Source organism: Macrobrachium nipponense, chromosome 14, assembly GCF_015104395.2.
Source record: "Macrobrachium nipponense isolate FS-2020 chromosome 14, ASM1510439v2, whole genome shotgun sequence".
Taxonomy (NCBI): domain Eukaryota; kingdom Metazoa; phylum Arthropoda; class Malacostraca; order Decapoda; family Palaemonidae; genus Macrobrachium; species Macrobrachium nipponense.
The window spans coordinates 40,105,300-40,123,525 of NC_087207.1; the positions used below are offsets into that span (position 1 = coordinate 40,105,300).

Genomic DNA, 18,226 nt, shown 5'->3' on the forward strand with positions numbered 1-18,226 from the left:
TGCTGCAGGGCCAGATGGAGTCCCTGCTATTTTGTTAAAGAAAGTAGTTCATTCTATCGCAAAGCCACTTGCAATATTATTAAGACAAAGTGTAGATACAGGCAAGATTTATGATGAGCACAAATAGCATATATCACCCCTACTTTCAAAAGTGGATCAAGACTAGAGGCAAGTAATTATAGGCCTGTGAGTCTAACATCACATATTATGAAAGTATGAAAGGGTAATGAAGAAAAATATTATGAAAACATTTATAAAAAATAATTTGTTTAATATAGGACAACACGGTTTCGTACCCGGAAAAAGTACACAAACCTAACTGTTAGTCCACTGTGAGAACATATTCAAAAATTATGAAAAGCGGAAATGAAAACAGATGTGGTTTATCTAGACTTTGCAAAAGCTTTTGACAAAGTAGACCATAATATATTAGCAAAGAAAATTAGAAAACACAATATCGTAGATAAAGTAGGAAGATGGTTAAAAGAATTTTTACACAACAGAAAACAGATAGTTATTGCAAACGATGAGAAATCGGATGAAACCAAGGTAATATCCGGTGTGCCACAAGGTACGGAGGTGCTAGCTGCAATATTGTTTGTTATTATGATTGAAGACATAGACAGTAATGTTAAGGATTCGGTAGTGAGTAGTTTTCGCTGATGACACAAGAATAAGTAGAAAAAGAAATTACTTGTGATGAAGATAGGAACGCTCTACAAAGAGACCTTAACAAAGTATATGATTGGGCAGAGGTAAATAGGATGGTATTTAACTCTGATAAATTTGAATCAATAAATTATGGAGACAGAGAAGGAAAGCAATATGCATATAGGGGACCTAAGTAATGAGACCAATCACAAATAAGGAAGCAGTTAAAGACCCCTTGGTGTGATGATGAATAGGAACATGTTTATGCAATGATCAAATAGCCATTCTGTTGGCAAATGTAAAGCAAAAATGGGAATGTTGTTACGGCACTTCAAAACAAGAAAAGCTGAACACATGATTATGCTTTATAAAACATATGTTCGTAGTCCACTTGAATATTGCAATATGATATGGTACCCACACTATCAAAAGGATATTGCACAAATAGAGAGTGTACAAAGGTCCTTTACAGCTAGAATAGAAGAAGTTAAGGACCTAGACTACTGGGAAAGACTACAATCCTTAAAATTATATAGTCTAGAAAGGAGAAGAGAACGCTACATGATAATTCAGGCATGGAAACAGATAGAAGGAATAACAGAAAATATCATGGAACTAAAAATATCAGAAAGAGCAAGCAGAGGTAGATTAATAGTGCCCAAAACTATACCAGGAAAAATAAGGAAAGCACACAGAACATTAATCCACTACGCACCAGCATCGATAATGCAGCGTCTATTCAATGCGTTGCCAGCTCATCTGAGGAATATATCAGGAGTGAGCGTAGATGTGTTTAAGAATAAGCTCGACAAATATCTAAACTGCATCCCAGACCATTTTCCAAGATTGGAAGATGCAAAATATACCGGAAGATGTTACTAGCAACTCTCTGGTAGACATTAGAGGCGCCTCACACTGAGGGACCTGGGGCAACCCGAACGAACTGTAAGGTCTGTAAGGTAAGGTAAGGTAGGTAAGGTCTCTCTCTCTCTCTCTCTCTCTCTCTCGTCTCTCCTCTCTCTTCTCTCTCTCTCTCTCTCTCTCTCTCTCAGAGATCATGGAAGGGGGTTAAGTAACCTATGTTATTGTCCTCTGTATAAAAAAATTATTGCACTGTAGTATGTAGAGCAATGGTTCCTAACCCCATGTTCTTGACATAAATGAGGGTCTTGAGGCTATTTCTGAGGGTCACAGCATTGTTTTGAAAAAATAATAATTCACTGGCAGACTGCTTTAACCCTTAAACGCCGACTGGACGTATTTTACGTCGACATTTTTTGTCTCTCGGGTGCCGACTGGACGTATTTTACGTCAACATACAAAAGTTTTTTTAAAAATTCCGCGGAAAAATATTTTTAGGCCTACCAGCCAAAACTCTTGAATCACGCACCTTGGGGGATGCTGGGAGTTCACGGATCAAGGTGTTGTTTGTTTACAATCGTTACGCAGGCGCGCAAACGCGAATTTCTTTCTTGCCGCACTAAAAAGTATCTGTGACACATCTCGGAAATTATTTCGTCACTTTGACATAATTTTTTTACCCTTTTAAATTAGCCGTTACATGGAGTATTATATATGAAAATGTGCGCATTTTTTATGTAGAATACAACAATAAAATACTCATGATTGTAGCTTTTATCAGTTTGAGATATTCTCATATAAATAACGATAATTGCCAAAATTTCAACCTTCGGTCAACTTTGGACTCTACCAAAAAATGGTCGAAAAAACGCAATTGTAAGCTAAAACTCTTATATTTTAGTAATATTCAATCATTTACCTTAATTTTGCAACTAATTGGAAGTCTCTAGCACAATATTCGATTATGGTGAATTTATGAAAAAACTTTTCCTTACGTCCATCGGTAACTCTTTCCGAAAAAAATCATACATGGCTTGTGGTAATGTTTGCACCATTTTGAATTAGCCGTTACATAAAGTTTTTATATATGAAAATATGTGCAATTTCATGCACAATACAACTAAATACAACCCATGGTTTTAGCCTTTATCAATTTTGAAATATTTTTATATATGTTAAGTGACAAATTTCAACCTTCGGTCAACTTTGACTCTACCGAAATGGTCAAAAAACGCAATTTAAGCTAAAACCGCTTATATTCTAGTAATATTCAAGTATTTATCTTCATTTTGCAACAAATTGGAAGTCTCTAGCACAATATTTTCGATTTATGGTGAATTTATGAAAAAAATAACATTTTCTTTATGTCCGCGCGGTAACTCTTCCGAAAAAATCATACGTGCGATTGTGGTAATGTTTGCACCATTATAAATTAGCCGTTTACATAATGTTTTATATATGAAAATGTGCACAATTTCATGTATAATATAACAAAAAATAGTTGAAGGTTGTAGATTTTCTCATTTTTGAAATATTTGCATATAAATCACGATAAATAGAAAAAAAACCACGTTCGGTCAATTTGACTCTTACCGAAAATGGTCGAAAAATGCAATTGTAAGATAAAACTCTTACAGTCTAGTAATATTCAGTCATTTATCTTCATCGTGAAACAAATTCGAAGTCTCTAGCACAATATTTAAATTTATGGTGAATTTTTAAAAAAAACTTTCCTTCCCTCCGCGCGCGGATTCTCCGCCACAAATCTCCGAAATGCGTGAGTCCCATTCTCGGAATATTTGCTCCGTTTCATATTAGGCATTTCATAGAGTTTTATATATATGAAAATGTGCGCAATTTCATGTAGAATAAAACGAAAAATATTTAAAAGTTGTAGCTTTTCTTATTTCCGAAATAATTGCATATAAAAAAATATATATAAAAAAAATTCGACATTTGGTCAAATTTAACTCGTCAGATATGGTCGAAAACTGCATTTGTAAGTTAATATTCTTACAGTATAGTAATATTCAATCATTTGTCTTCATTTTGAAAGAAATTGGAAGTCTCTAGGACAATATTTAGATTTATGGTGAATTTTTGAAAAAAAATATTTGTTTACGTACGCGTTACGAATTCATGCTTTATTTTGTGATAATATTTCTCTGTGTTGCTTTTATCGTTTTACAATGTGTTATATACCAAAACAAAATGATCGCAATTTAGTGTACATTACAACGAAAAAAAAGTAACTTGTTACCTTTAACCGTTTTGCGCACAGCGCGAATTAAATACAATTATATATGAAATTTCGTTTTTGCGCTATCATATATCGCATTATTTATATATGATAATGATAATTTTTTTCATTTCTGATGGTTGCATACTAAACTTCAGGCAATGACAAAAAAAGGAGCCAAAAAGGAACTCTTAATCTTGAAAACTAAGCGCGCTGTAATTTTTTGAAAAAATATTTTTTCCGCTACCCTTTTTTTCGAACTCGCTCACTCTGAAACGTTCTCCGGTCAGCACGGGAGACATTTTTTTTTTTACCGCTTCGGCGTTTAAGGGTTAAGAATGTTGCTTGGCGGGAAAGTGTGCTTATTTAAGTGATATCTTCCTGCATCTGAATGAAATAAATTCAGACATGCAGGGATTGTCCTTCAAGAAAAAACATGCTCTCAGGAGGGAAAAGTTGTCCAATGGAAAAACTGCAGCTTTTCCAAAACTAATTGCTATTTTGGAAGATTCTTCAGATATGTCCCTGCCTGACATCAGAAATATTGTCGAAGATCAACTGAGGAATCCTCAGAAAGAAATGAACAGGTATATTCCAGAAAATGTTGACTTGAAAAAGCATAGCTAGATCAGGAATGCTTGCACTGAGAATGTCACTCTGGTTGGAGAAGATATTTCAGGTTTTCAAGAACTTATAGACCTCCAAGAAAATCTAGAGAAGAAGCAACACTCTGAAAAAGTCCAGTTTTAAAAATTTTGGATTCAACTCATGGATAAGCCCTTTCTGACTCAGGAGACTGAAAAAGCTCTTCTTCCTTTTCCGACAACATTTCTCAGCGAAGAAGTAGGGTTTTTAAAATCTTGTTATGACCAAGACTAAAGCCAGAAACCAGCTGGATCCCCAATATAACTTGCAGTGTGCTCTAACAAGGAATATAAAACCCAGCTTTAAGAACCTCGTACACAAAATAAAGTAGTTTCAAATTAGCCATTGAGAAAACTCTGAATTTTTATAATTTGTATTCTTTCAATGTGGTCCCTGGTTATTCCCAAGGTTTATTACTTGGTTCTTACATTAGCCATTTTTCATATATAATTCATTTTAGTAATTTTATGAATCACTGAAATTTATCAGCAAAGTATAAAAAATTGTGATTGCTAGCCAATGAAGAAAAACTTGTATTTTTTGTGACCAGATACGCAAGTTTTTATTTCTGTTTCAAATTTATTAAAATTCATTGTGTTAGCAAATTAAAACTTGTATATAAATAGAATAACGTTAACTCATAACACATGCAATTATAACTGTAACATGAAAAGGGTTGGATTTATTACTACATGTTCACACCTTTAGGGTCACTGGTCCAGGTTAAGATTGTATTTAGGGTCACAACCAAAATAGGTTGGGAAACACTGATGTACAGTATCATATTTCTCTATCCTTAATTTTCTATCAGTCAAGGAATAAGAAAAAATTCTCATTAATGTAAAGTTTAATTTAACCATTCTTTGTGTAGTTAATAAAAAAAATCTCTTTTATAACCATTTCAGGTGCTGTGTGTACTTAGCTGAGTTAGAACACAGTTTCTTCAGTAGTAATAGTGGATATCAATCATTCCCAACTAGACTTCCCCCTCCAGCTTTAAATAAAGAGAAGTCTGAAGTTGGGTCACCTCCTGACATTTTCAGGTTAGTCTTGGTAATTTTTTATATGCAACTTGTAACTGACATAGTAAATTATTGGTAAGCTACAAGCTGAGTTAATTTTCTGGAGTAAATTAAAAGTTATCAGTGTAAAGAAAATCATAGCTCTAAACAGCAGCAGAGCAGTCATCCTGGAGTCATTGTGATCAGATGGTGACAGAAGGGCTGTTAAAGCACTAGCTGCCAAACTAAGGCCTTTATCTCATCCCTCTCCTTTGATTAGTTGCTCATCATTCATATTACATTCTTCAAGGTAAGTGTTCTCTTTTTTTACCTTTATATCATAATAAGCAACTTTTGTCATCACGAGGTTAATATTACTGTAATCATTTTCCCTATGAATACTTGATTATTATTTGGAAGTTTGCCCTCCTTGATAATGTTGGTCAAAATATGTTAATAAGAGAAGGGAAATTATAGTATGGTGCCCGTGATTTCCCAAACATGTTTCCAAAACAGAATTTCAGTCACACTTTAGCCAACCGAAGGGAAATAGTAGTATGGTGCCTGTAATTTCCCAAACATGTCTCCAAAATAGAATGTCCATCACACTTTAGCCAACCTATTCATGATAACTTTTGCAAATAGCAATTAGATGCTATTTTACACCTTCATTTCCAGTTAGATTATTCCTCCAGCTGTGCCGATAAGCTACTCTAGATCCATTGGCTTGCTGCGTTCATTTCATTTAAAACTCATCCCTACCAGTCACTTTCTGGGCATCCTCTCATTTTCATAATCTTTACACACTTAACTAGATAGCTCCTTTGGTTCTCATGAACCACAAGCTTCAGTCTGCATGTAACTTTATGAATTCTAAGACTTTGTACTTATGTATGTAAGTCTATTGCTTACTTACATACATTATTATTATTATTATTATTATTATTATTATTATTATTATTATTATTATTATTATTATTATTATTATTATTATTATTATTATTGATTATTATTATTATTATTATTATTATTATTATTATTATTATTATTATTATTATTATTATTATTATTATTATTATTATTATTATTTTGTTCTCTTCCAACCATTTCTTCTCTCATTTGCCTCTGTAGCCCCAGTCTCTGGTTGCTGGTTACTGTCATTGTGGCAGTCAGTTCCTGACGGTTTTTCCTTTCCTTTCAATTGGGCTGTATTATTCTTATTATTATTATTATTTTTGGAAAATGTAGCACACTAATACAGATGTTTAAGGGAGTAATAAATCTAACAGTTGTGAGCGTTTAATATTATATTGCAAATGGCTGACTAAAAAAAATGCTAAAGGTGAGAGCTCTCAAAAACCAGCTTAGCATGAAGCTTTAACATTTTTAATGTAGACATTGTTATGGATCTTATTCTCCTATTGCTAAGTAATCATCTACGGAACAAAATGCTCAGTTGGTTAAGAATAGAACTGAATTACTGCTAAGCATAGTTTTATTGTGTGAATGTCCTCTATGGCTAACATAGTCTAATTTAAATTCACTTAGAGTAGACTACAGGTAAGGTGTATGCATCTAATTACCGATACTTTTGATTTATTTACTCTTTCTTCTACTTTGCCTCATAAACATCTCATGGTATATATTATGGTCATCTGTACAGTACTGCACTGTATGCTATAACTATAAAAGATTAATTTGAGTGAAATTAACTTTATTTATGTTATAATTTTACCTTAGAAATAAATATATTATAAATTAAATAATAAGATACAGTATATAGAAAATAATATCCTTGTGGGTGTTATTGATATGTTGAAGTTTTGTTTTAGAAATACAGTGGATCTACAGTATTCACTGGAATTGGTATCACACCCCTCACTAATAGTGCTAGTTAAAATCCACGAATACTTAAAGCCCCTGTAAAAATACTTAGAACTGCCCATTTTGATAGTTCAAAAAAAAAAAAAAATGCTTATGCCTGAGTTTTTAAATAGCTTTATCTCAAAAAGTGCATTTAGTCACAAAAATTATATGAAAATACAGTAATTTATGATTATATCTCAGTCAAAATTACTGCAAATAGTCGAATTTTCTGTGAATAATATATATAAAAGGGATTTTGACGTAGGAAAAATCTATTTCTGGGTGATTGGCTCGTGTCGCCCTATGAATGTCTCAAAGCCACAAAGAAGGTAGTTCAATTTCTGGAACATCTGGGGTTCCAGATAAACAAGACAAAATCCAGACTTACTCCAGAGTCTCGTTTTCAGTGGCTAGGAATCCAATGGGATTTGTCTTCCCACAATCTGTCAATTCCGGTGGTCAAAAGGAAAGAAATAGCCAAGTCTGTGAAACAATTTCTCAAATGCAAACAAACATCAAGGAGAAACCAGGAAAGAATCCTAGGCTCTCTTCAGTTTGCCTCAGTGACAGACATCCTCCTGAAAGCAAGGCTGAAAGATATAAACAGAGTTTGGCGATCGAGAGCAAACGCCAAATCTTGAGACAAGTTGTCAGTAATTCCACAGATCCTTCGCAATCAGCTCCGTCCATGGACAAAAGTGAAGAACCTGGCCAAACTAGTACCCCTTCAATATCCCCTTCCAGTGTTAACCATTCACACGGATGCCTCCCTGTCCGGGTGGGGGGGATATTCCCAATTCAAGCAAGTTCAGGGGACTTGGTCAGTTCAGTTCCGCCAGCTTCACATAAACGTCTTGGAAGCAATGGCAGTATTTCTTACCCTGAAGAGACTTCTTCCCCCGAAAAAGTCTCATCTAAGACTAGTTTTGGACAGTGCAGTGGTAGTTCATTGCATCAACAGAGGAGGGTCCAAATCCAAACATGTGAATCATGTCATGATAGCCATCTTTGCCCTAGCAGACAAACACAAATGGCATCTGTCCGCCACTCACCTGGCGGGGGTAAGAAATGTGATAGCAGACGCTTTGTCCCGGTCGGTCCCTCTGGAATCAGAATGGTCCCTGGACGACAGGTCATTCCAGTGGATATGCGGAGAGTACCAGGTCTCCAAGTGGATCTCTTCGCCTCACAAGCGAACCACAAGCTCCCTTGCTATGTGGCCCCCAACCTGGACCCTCTGGCTTATGCCACGGACGCCCTGTCGTTAGATTGGAATCAGTGGAGAAAAATTTGTTTTTCCTCCAGTGAATCTTCTTTTGAAAGTCTTGAGCAAGCTGAGGACTTTCAAGGGACTAGTAGCTCTGATTGCTCCAGACTGGCCCAAGAGCAACTGGTATCCTCTGCTCCTGGAATTGGGTCTCCGACCTCAACGGATTCCCAATCCCAAGCTGTCACAATCAGTACAAATGAGGACTGTGTTCGCTTCCTCAGGAATTCTTCAGACCCTAACTTTATGGACTTCATGAAGTTTGCGGCTAACAAAGATGCTAACATTGATCCACAAAACATCCTCTTCCTAGAATCAGATAAGAGAGAGTCAACTATTAGACAATATGACTCAGCTGTTAAAAAATTAGCATCCTTCCTGAAAGAATCAAACACTACAACCATGACAGTTAACAAAAATCCACGAATCGGGGAGTCTGCGAATATGGGGGGTTGGCTTTAATTATATTGCAGTCAATAATAAGATACATAAAAAATACATAATATCCCTCAGGATGTTATTAATATGTTGAAGTTTTTTCCTGTATTAGAGATAATTATACCTATATTAATAAATTTCAATAAATAAATACCATATATGTTGACCCCCACATTTTCACCCCCAAAAAAATAATTTAATTTCATATGCGAAAAATAAACCTTTGGTCTTTAACAATAGGCTAACTTTTCTAGCGCCCAGCTGGATCCGGTTAAAAGCAGATGAAAGCAAGGAATCTTGTGATATCTGGCAACGCATGCGTAGATCGGGTAAAGAGTGGTCAAGGACCACGCACCTACGCCACCGCATCAGTCTTTTCTTTAACTGCCTGGGCGAGAGTCATGGTTGACCTTTCTCAGCCTTTACCTGGTTCATTGCCTGTTTCGTTTGTGCTTAGTGTGTGTGTGTGTGTGTGTGTGGCTGAACGGGAAGGCCCTGCCGAAATTGAACTCCTTGACAGCCTACCAGGCGACAATATTCTAGATTGCTGCTGGACAAGGGGAGGAGGAGGAGCCGGACGTCTCCGAAGACTATACTTCGACTTAGACACGGCCTGGTGCACCAGTCTGCCTTTGGTGTCAGCTCGGCACTGGTCTATCGCATTTTCGAGCTCAGTCCGAGGAAACAAAAATTGGGACTCCAACAGATCTCTGTTTCTCAATGCCAGCAAGGACTCTATGTCAACTGATCTCTCCATCCTAGATAAAGCCGGGTCTCTTCTAATCAGAAGAAGGTTAGCCCATAAGTTAACACTGAGGTGAGCCATATACGAAAACGCCTTGCCTCCGGACTGCAACAGACTGGCAAGCGAGGATACATTCACCAACCCTTCTGGCGGCCTGTCAGAAGCTATCTTGGCAATGACCACAGACCAGAAGTCCAGCCAAGAAACCTTCTGCAACATGGATGTTGCTGTAGATTCCAGCGCTGAGGCATCTTGTGGAGAGATGGACGGAGCCACCAACCTCACCTGCTCCTAAGTCAATCCCGGCTTCAGGCGAATGACGTCTGGGTTTAAGATGGCGCGAAAGCAAAAATGCAGAGTTCGTAGCCTAGTACTTCCTATGACTCGGGAGAGGTGGGGGTAGTAGCTTGGCAGAACCCCTAGAGCAAAGCAAACCATCCCGGTCCGAAACTGAGGGGTTAACCTTATGCAAGACCAACAGATGACTCATTAACATATCCGTGAATGGTCACGGGCGTGGCAGACGTACAAATGTGAGTTGGAGGGGAATCCCAAAAACTCAAGATCGAAGGAGAATCCCCCAGAGTTGAACTCTTGGAAGCACCAGGGAGAAGGGCAGACAAACACTCCTGCTGGACCAACTCCGCTCTCACCACCTTCGACCTCTTGACAGGCAACGAAAAGGCCCTGGAGAAGTAGGAGCACTTGCATCATGTGCACGAACAAGAGAGGTTGCAACACGCTCGCAATATGCACGGACGGGGGGTGGGGAGGTTGCAACACGCTCGCGATGTGCATGGACGGGGGAGGTTGCAACACACTCACGATTCGATGCAGAGGACGAAACAGTCACTGCAGATTGCACAAGGGAAGATACAGTAACACTCCAAAACACATCAACACACTCGAGAACACGTCCGCGTTATTCCTCCCTCATAGGCGAAGAAAGAGTAAAGCCCTTAGCCTTCCAATGCTTGATACACCGACATGGTGTAGAGGAGGAAGAGGGAGAGGAAGACAGCACTGGCTTCTTACATGATCTCTTCGCAGGAGGCGGGGACGATGCAACACGTTTCCTTCCAGTCCTCCCAGCCGACAAGGCAGCCAACTTATCACCCATAACAGAGTCCAACCTCTTAAGCACTGCCTGGCATATAACCTCAGACTGATCTGCAAAAGAAGGCTCTGATGGCATGGAAGGGAGATGCAGCGAACTGGCCGGCAGAGATGACTTCACGGCTGAGAGAGGCAGTGCAGAGGAGAGAAAAATAAATAAATAAAAAACTGAAAAATTTTGTTGTTGTTAGTTGCGGGGAGTATAAAGGATGTGACCAACAGATAAAGAGAAATGGCTGAACATTCCTTGAGAGATTAAAGAGATGAATTTTGTTATGGAGGTATGTTAATGGCATCCCTATATCTTCTGAAGCAAAAAAAAAGATCTTTTTGTTGCTGAAGAATCTCTGAACCAACATTGTTCATACGCGAACAAACCTTCGGTCTTAACAATAGGATAATTTCTAACGCCTAACTGGATCCGGTTAAAAAGCAGCAAGGAATCTTGTGATATCTGGCATTGCATGCGTAGATTGGGTGAAGAGTGGTCAAGGACCACGCAACTACGCCACTGCGTAAGTTTTCTTTATCCACCTGGGCAAGATTCGTGGTTGACCTCGCTCGGCCTTTACCTGGTTCATTGCCCGTTTCGTTTGTGTTTAGTGTGTGTGGCTGATATTATGGCTGCTTCTGCTCCTTCTTGGCCTCGTCAACGTGTGCCCCGGAATTCCAGGTTTTCTGTGTTCTCGTTTTTTGGCTTCGGCAGTGACCGATCTCCGCATCACATATAGCAGGTGCCGTTCTAATTTTTGTACAATAACGAATCCTTGCACGGAATGCCAGGCATGGCCTAAAGAGCAGTGGAAGTCTTTTTATTGTAAGAGAGAGCATCGGAGGGTTTCGACTCTTACCTCATGGGAAGGTTTTTCGCTTCTTCCTGATGCTTCGTCTCCTGCAGTATTCACCCCCCTTAGTAGCGTTGTGCCTGTGTCTCCTTCCTTTTCTTCCATTGATTCGTCGTTGGAAGTATCGGAAGGCCCCCAGGCTGATTTTTATAATGTTGCCCCTTCTTCTTCGGGAGTTATTTTGATTCCCGGGAAGGGGGTGGCTTTTCTCATTTATTCCAGAGTCGGAGGCGTCCAAGATTGCGGCGATTTGGAAGACGCTTGGGCTAGGTGGTCCCCCGTCCATTGGAGGGTTTGCTAGCGTACTTTATGGAGGCTCGCTAACCCCCTCCTCAGGTTGGCCAGGTCCTCCCCCCCCTCCCTTCGGCCTCGTCTTCGTGGGTAGCCAAAGTCAACTATCTTGTATTGCTCTGCCAGTGACTGTTGCCGCTTCTTTGAGTCAGAGAGAAGCCGTGGCGTCAGCCCCGTTGATGACGTCACAGGATCAGTCATTGTGTATTCCTCCGCCAGTGGCGTCTGCTTCCCCTTCAGACCAAGGGGAAGCCGTGATGTCATCACCACTTGTTACATCACTTCCATCGATGACGTCACTCCCAGTCCCCTCTGCACTGCCTCTCTCAGCCATAGCGTCATCTCTGCCACCCAGTTTGCTGCATCTCCCTCCCATGCCATTAGAGCCTTCTCTTGCAGATCAGTCTGAGGTTATAGGTTATATGCCAGGTAGTGCTTAAGAGGTTGGACTCTGTTATGGATGATAAGTTGGCTGCCTTATCAACTGGGAGGACTGGAAGGAAATATATTGCATCATCACTGCCTCCAGCGAAGAGATTGTGTAAGAAACCAGTGCTGTCTTCCTCTCCCTCTTCCCCCTCTACGCCACGTCGGCGTATCAAGTGTTGGAAGGCTAAGGACTTTGTTCTTTCCTCATCTACGAGGGAGGAACAATGCGGATGTGTTCTTGAGAGTGTTTGTGTTTTGGAGAGTGTTAGTGTATATTCCCTTGTGCAATCTGCAGTTGTGGCGGGATCACAAGCTTAAAAATTGCCAGGCAAATCCCCCCCACATAAACCTAATCACTCCAGCTGCCAAACCCACCCTCAGTCACACTTTCCTCTTTACACTACAAGATACAAGCAGGACAATTGACCTATACCTACACACAGAACAAAAAAAACAAACACATGTACTCACCCAACTCCAGATACTCCAGGCTATGCTGTGCTGTGTGCTGGTCGAGGTCACTGAGACACCACCAACTACAAGACAAAAACCAAGAACCACAACCCACAACCCAACAACACAACAACCAAGGACCACAACTCAAAACCACAGCACCCAAGGACCACAACCCCACTACTCAACAACACAACAACAAACAAGGAACACAACCACAACTCAACAACACAGCAAACAACAAGGAACTCAACCACTAATCTGACTTTTAATGCTTTCAATAGACTGCAGCCGACACTATTATCTGACTTTTAATGCTTTCAATAGACTGCAGCCGACACATTATCTGACTTTTAATGCTTTCAATAGACTGCAGCCGACACTATTATCTGACTTTTAATGCTTTCAATAGACTGCAGCCGACACTATTATCAACAGCTCTCACCAAAGACTGACTAAAGACTAACTCAAAACACAGAACTCTAAACTCCAACAGCACCAGCAGACAACCCAGAACTCACCAACAGCCAATTCAGTCGTTAACCTTCCAATCCAATCACCAATTACCTCCCCCCCCCCCCCCTCTCTCTCTCTCTCTCTCTCGTCTCTCTATCTCGCTCTCTCTCTCCTCTCTCATCTCTCTCTCTCTCTCTCACAGACGTTGTCAAGTGGAACTCCATAACTCCTCCATATTTCCTCCCCCTTTACATTTGACAACGTTTTCTTACACTCACAACACCCACACTAAATAGCCTTCCGTAACACGCACGGATGCTCGGACACAGGCCCCCTGGATCTTATTTGAGGGCCCTCATACACACTCAGTTACACTGCCATCAACTTCTCCCAGACCACTTCCAGTCAGACTACCATTACCATCTCCCTCACTACCTTCCTCCCAAATCACATTCACTATCTCATCTACCCCTTCTAACTCTTGTACAAATATCTCTTGTAACTCTGCCACCAAATCCCTTACCTCATTTACACTCCTGCCAAACTCCCGAAGAGACTCATTCATACTGCCAACTACATCCTTACCACCTGATTCCCTTCCTGGTGAAACTTCACTAAACCCTGACATTTCAAACCCACACACGCTATATGTATTATTCCTCCCCTCAAAGTCATCCGTATTACATGCCTTATCCACCATCTTTACCCTAACACTAACCCCTCTATCATGCAGCTCACATTTCTCCCTTTCATTCCTTTTCCTTACCTTCTTCATTCCTTGTCCTTACCTTCTTCCGCTTTCTTCCATACTCAACCAACACTAACTGCCGATCTTGCAGACCCATTTGCTCTGATGCTCGACTCACATTTATTCACTTCAAACCACTCACTCATCACATAATCCCGAACATACTGTCACATACTAGAGGACCCACCCAACTGAATCCCCTTTTCACTTAGTTTCCCGAATTCCCAGCCTGACTCATCCTCTTATGCCTACACACAATCGCCACGTGACTTTCCATTCCACATTCAACACACTTCGCATGCTGTTCTTTACACATCCTAGCATAATGCCCATTCTTCCCGCAGTTGCTGCAAACCACGTTCATACGGGTACCCCGACATCCACTAGCTATGTGCCCTGCTTGTCCACACCTGTAACATTTAATATCCCTATCTTTTCTTACACTCGCTCACTAATGCCCCGTTTGCCCACACCCAAAACACGCTCCTAACGCCCACCGACATTCATTCTTTCTGTGTCCTGGGTTACCACATCTATACCACTGCTGCTCTCGCTCACAACTAACTGACCCTACTCTTCCAACACTCGCTCTCCTATCTCTTTTATGGCTAACTACACTCACGTTACTTACCCTAACGCTCCTATCTACCACTCGCTCTGCCATTCACCTCGGCCTTTCCAAAACTGCCTCCCTATAGCTTTTAAACTGGTACAACCTCAGCTACTTCAGTCCTAACACTAACACTCCTACTCTCTTCTATACACCTATGTAACTCGTAATCCTTTACTATTTCTAAAATGTCATTCCATGTCAACCCTTCATTCGTCCATGGCATTTTCTCCTTTCATTTCAGATTCATAAACTCATATACATTCTCTGGTACAATTGCCAACAACTTTCGCACTAACTCCTTACACTCTTTTATCCCTTCGTCCCCAAACTTTTTCCTGGCTAATGTTTCTAGCCTACAGACATACATTGACAATGACTCACCAACATTCATTCTTGCCTCTTCAAAATCTTGCTTTCTCCTATATCTAAAGCTACTCTTTATCCTCTTTGCCTGCTCTACAATCCTAACTTTCATACTGTCATACGGCACATTCCCTACACTCATCATTACCCCATACATACTCAACAAAAATCCCTTCAAAAAGCTACTTAACTCTCTTGCCCAGACACACTTGTTATCCCCGTACTTTGCCTCAAAATAGCTCTCATATTCCGTACCCCTCTCATATACACAGCCTTTCGTACTTCCTGCTCACTCTCACTCACTTTCGCTACTTCCATTCTGACCCCTCTTTCCCTCTTCCGAATACAGCGAGTCAACTTCCATACTCACTGCCATACTCCTGATTACGCTCTTCTTACCCTTCTTTCTACCAACCTGTTTCCACTCACCACCATCTAAATCACTCTCAGCCCTTTCCCTAATGTATTCAGTCCTTGTCTCATCTTGTCCATCACTCTTACTATCCTTCTTTCTCTTAATCTTCATCTTTCCCTCAACCCCCTTCTTATTCTTTACCACTCCTGGCCCATCACAAGACCCAGTAGGCCTACCTCCTACAGCTCCCTCTCCCATGAATCCCTTCATCATTTCCTGCATCATCTCTTGCTCTGCATTCATCATTACCCCAAATTTTTCGTCCATTTTCTCAACCATTCATTCTTCCACTCCTTTCACCTCTTCTTTCATTTCCACTTTCGCACTCCTTAGCATTCCTCTCATTTCCTCTAACTCGCTCTTCAGCTCCTCATACTCGACCCTCAACCTATCATTCTCCACTTCCAACCTTTCATTAGCTTCCCTTGCCAACCTCAGCTTCCCTTGCCAACCTCAGCTCCTCCTTCAGCCTCTCTATCTCCTACAGTCCTTGTTCGGGCGCCAAAAATAATGTGGCGGGATCACAAGCTTAAAAACTGCCGTGCAAACCCCATGCACACAAACCTAATCACTCCAGCTGCCAAACCCACCCTCAGTCACACTTTCCTCTTTACACTACAGAATACAAGCAGGACAATTGACCTATACCTACACACAGAACAAAAAAAAAAACAAAAATCAGATGTACTCACCCAACTCCAGATACTCCGGCTATGCCGTGCTGTCTGCTGGTCGAGGTCACTGAAACACCACCAACTACATGACAAAAACCAAGAACCACAACTGACAGCCCAACAACACAACAACAACACAACAACCAACCAAGGACCACAACTCAATACCCCCACAACACACAAGGACCACAACCCCACAACTCAACAACACAACAACAAACAAGGAACAACCAACAACTCAACAACACAGCAAACAACAAGGAACTCAACAACTCAGCAAACAACAAGGAACTCAACCACAACAAAAGATCACTGCACAAACAATTACTAACACAAAAAAGGCAACACACACCCACTAACAACACCAAGAAATCACAACAGCTCACCAACAACAACCCTCAACAACTCACAGCCACATCAAGAAACCACAACAGCCCCCCCAACAACAACAAATAAAAAACACACCACTTATCTGACTTTCAATGCCTTCAATAGACTGCTGCCGACACTACTATCACCAACTCTCACCAAAGACTGACTAAAGACTAACTCAAAACACAGAACTCTAAACTCCAACAGCACCAGCAGACAACCCAGAACTCACCAACAGTCAATTCAGTCATTAACCATCCAATCACCAATTACCCTCTCTCTCTCTCTCTCTCTCTCTCTCTCTCTCTCTCTCTCTCTCTCTCTCTCTCTCTCTCTCACAGACGTTGTCAAATGGAACTCCATAACTCCTCCTTACAGTGGCTGCTTCGTCCTCTGCATCGAATCACGAGTGTGTTGCAACCTCCCCCGTCCGTGCACACTGCGAGGGTGTTGCAACCTCCCCTGTCCGTGCACATGATGCAAGTGCTCCTACTTCCCCAGGGCCTATTCGTCACCATAAGAATCTCAAGGCGCCTGTCAAGAGGTCAAAGGTGGTGACCGCTTGGTACAGCAGGAGTGTTTGCCTGCCCCTCTCCCTGGTGCTTCCAAGAGTTCAACTCTGGGGGATTCTCCTTCGATCTCGAGTGTTCGGGATTCCTCTCCAACTCACGTTTGTACGTCTGCCTCACCTGTGACCATTCATGGACATGTTAATGAGTCATCTGTTGGAGGAGTATGTAGTGATGTTCCTAGTGTTATAGTGGGTTTGTCTCGGAAGCCAGTGCATGGACCCAGCCCAGACAGGTTAGTTGGTGTTTTGGGCTGTTTGGCTGCTGATCCTTCCATCAATTTTAATGGGGAAGGTGCCTTAGAGGAGCCTACACATCCTTCTTGTCGTCGGTTTCCGTTGCCGGAGCAGGAGGAGGGAGACACGCAAGAGTTTTTGTCTTCCTTTTCAGAAGTTGTTGATCTCATTCGTGGGTTCAAAAATTTGGAAAGTAGGACTCAGGCTCAGTCGTCTTACACTCCTTGCTTGAAAGCAGCTACGCAGGATCCCAAATCTTCTCTTCAGCTTCCCTTGTCGGGGCACGTCTAGTTGGTCCTGCATAAGGTTAGCACCTCTGTTTCGGACCGGGACAGTTCTCTTCGCTCTAGGGGCTCTGCCAAGCTACTACCCCCGCCTATCACGAGACATAGGAAGTACTATGCTACGAACCTGCAATTTTGATTTTATGCCATCTTAACCCAGACGTCATTCGCCTGAAGCCGGGATTGACTTTGGAGCAGGTGAAGTCGGTGGCTCCGTCCTTGTCTCCACAAGATGCCTCAGCGCTGGAATCTACAGCAGCCTCCATGTTGCAGATGGTTTCTTGGCTGGACTTCTGGTCATTGCCAAGATAGCTTCTGACAGGTCGCCAGAAGGGTTGGTGAGTGTATCCTCACTTGCCAGTCTGTTGCAGTCCGGAGGCAAGGCGTTTTCGAATATGGCTCACCTCAGTGTTAATTTATGGGCTAACCTTCTTCTGATTAGAAGAGACGCGGCTTTATCTAGGATGGAGAGATCAGTTGACACTAGAGTCCTTGCTGGCATTGAGAAATGAGATCTGTTGGAGTGCCAATTTATTTTTCCTTGGACCGAGCTCGAAAATGCAATAGACCAGTGCCGGGCTGACACCAAAGACAGACTGGTGCACCAGGCTGTGTCTAAGTCGGAGTCTCGTCCTCGGAGACATCTGGC

At 41.2% G+C, this 18,226-nt stretch overlaps 1 protein-coding gene across 1 annotated transcript in view; it reads left to right on the forward strand.

Annotated features, from left to right (window-relative positions):
• Positions 1 to 18,226, forward strand: part of LOC135226201 (brefeldin A-inhibited guanine nucleotide-exchange protein 3-like) — a 199,483-nt gene that overhangs the window by 141,108 nt on the left and 40,149 nt on the right. The window contains exon 21 of the mRNA XM_064265644.1: positions 5,302 to 5,439. Within this exon, the coding sequence (XP_064121714.1) occupies positions 5,302 to 5,439 (138 nt within the window). The remainder of the gene's footprint in view (positions 1 to 5,301; positions 5,440 to 18,226) is intronic.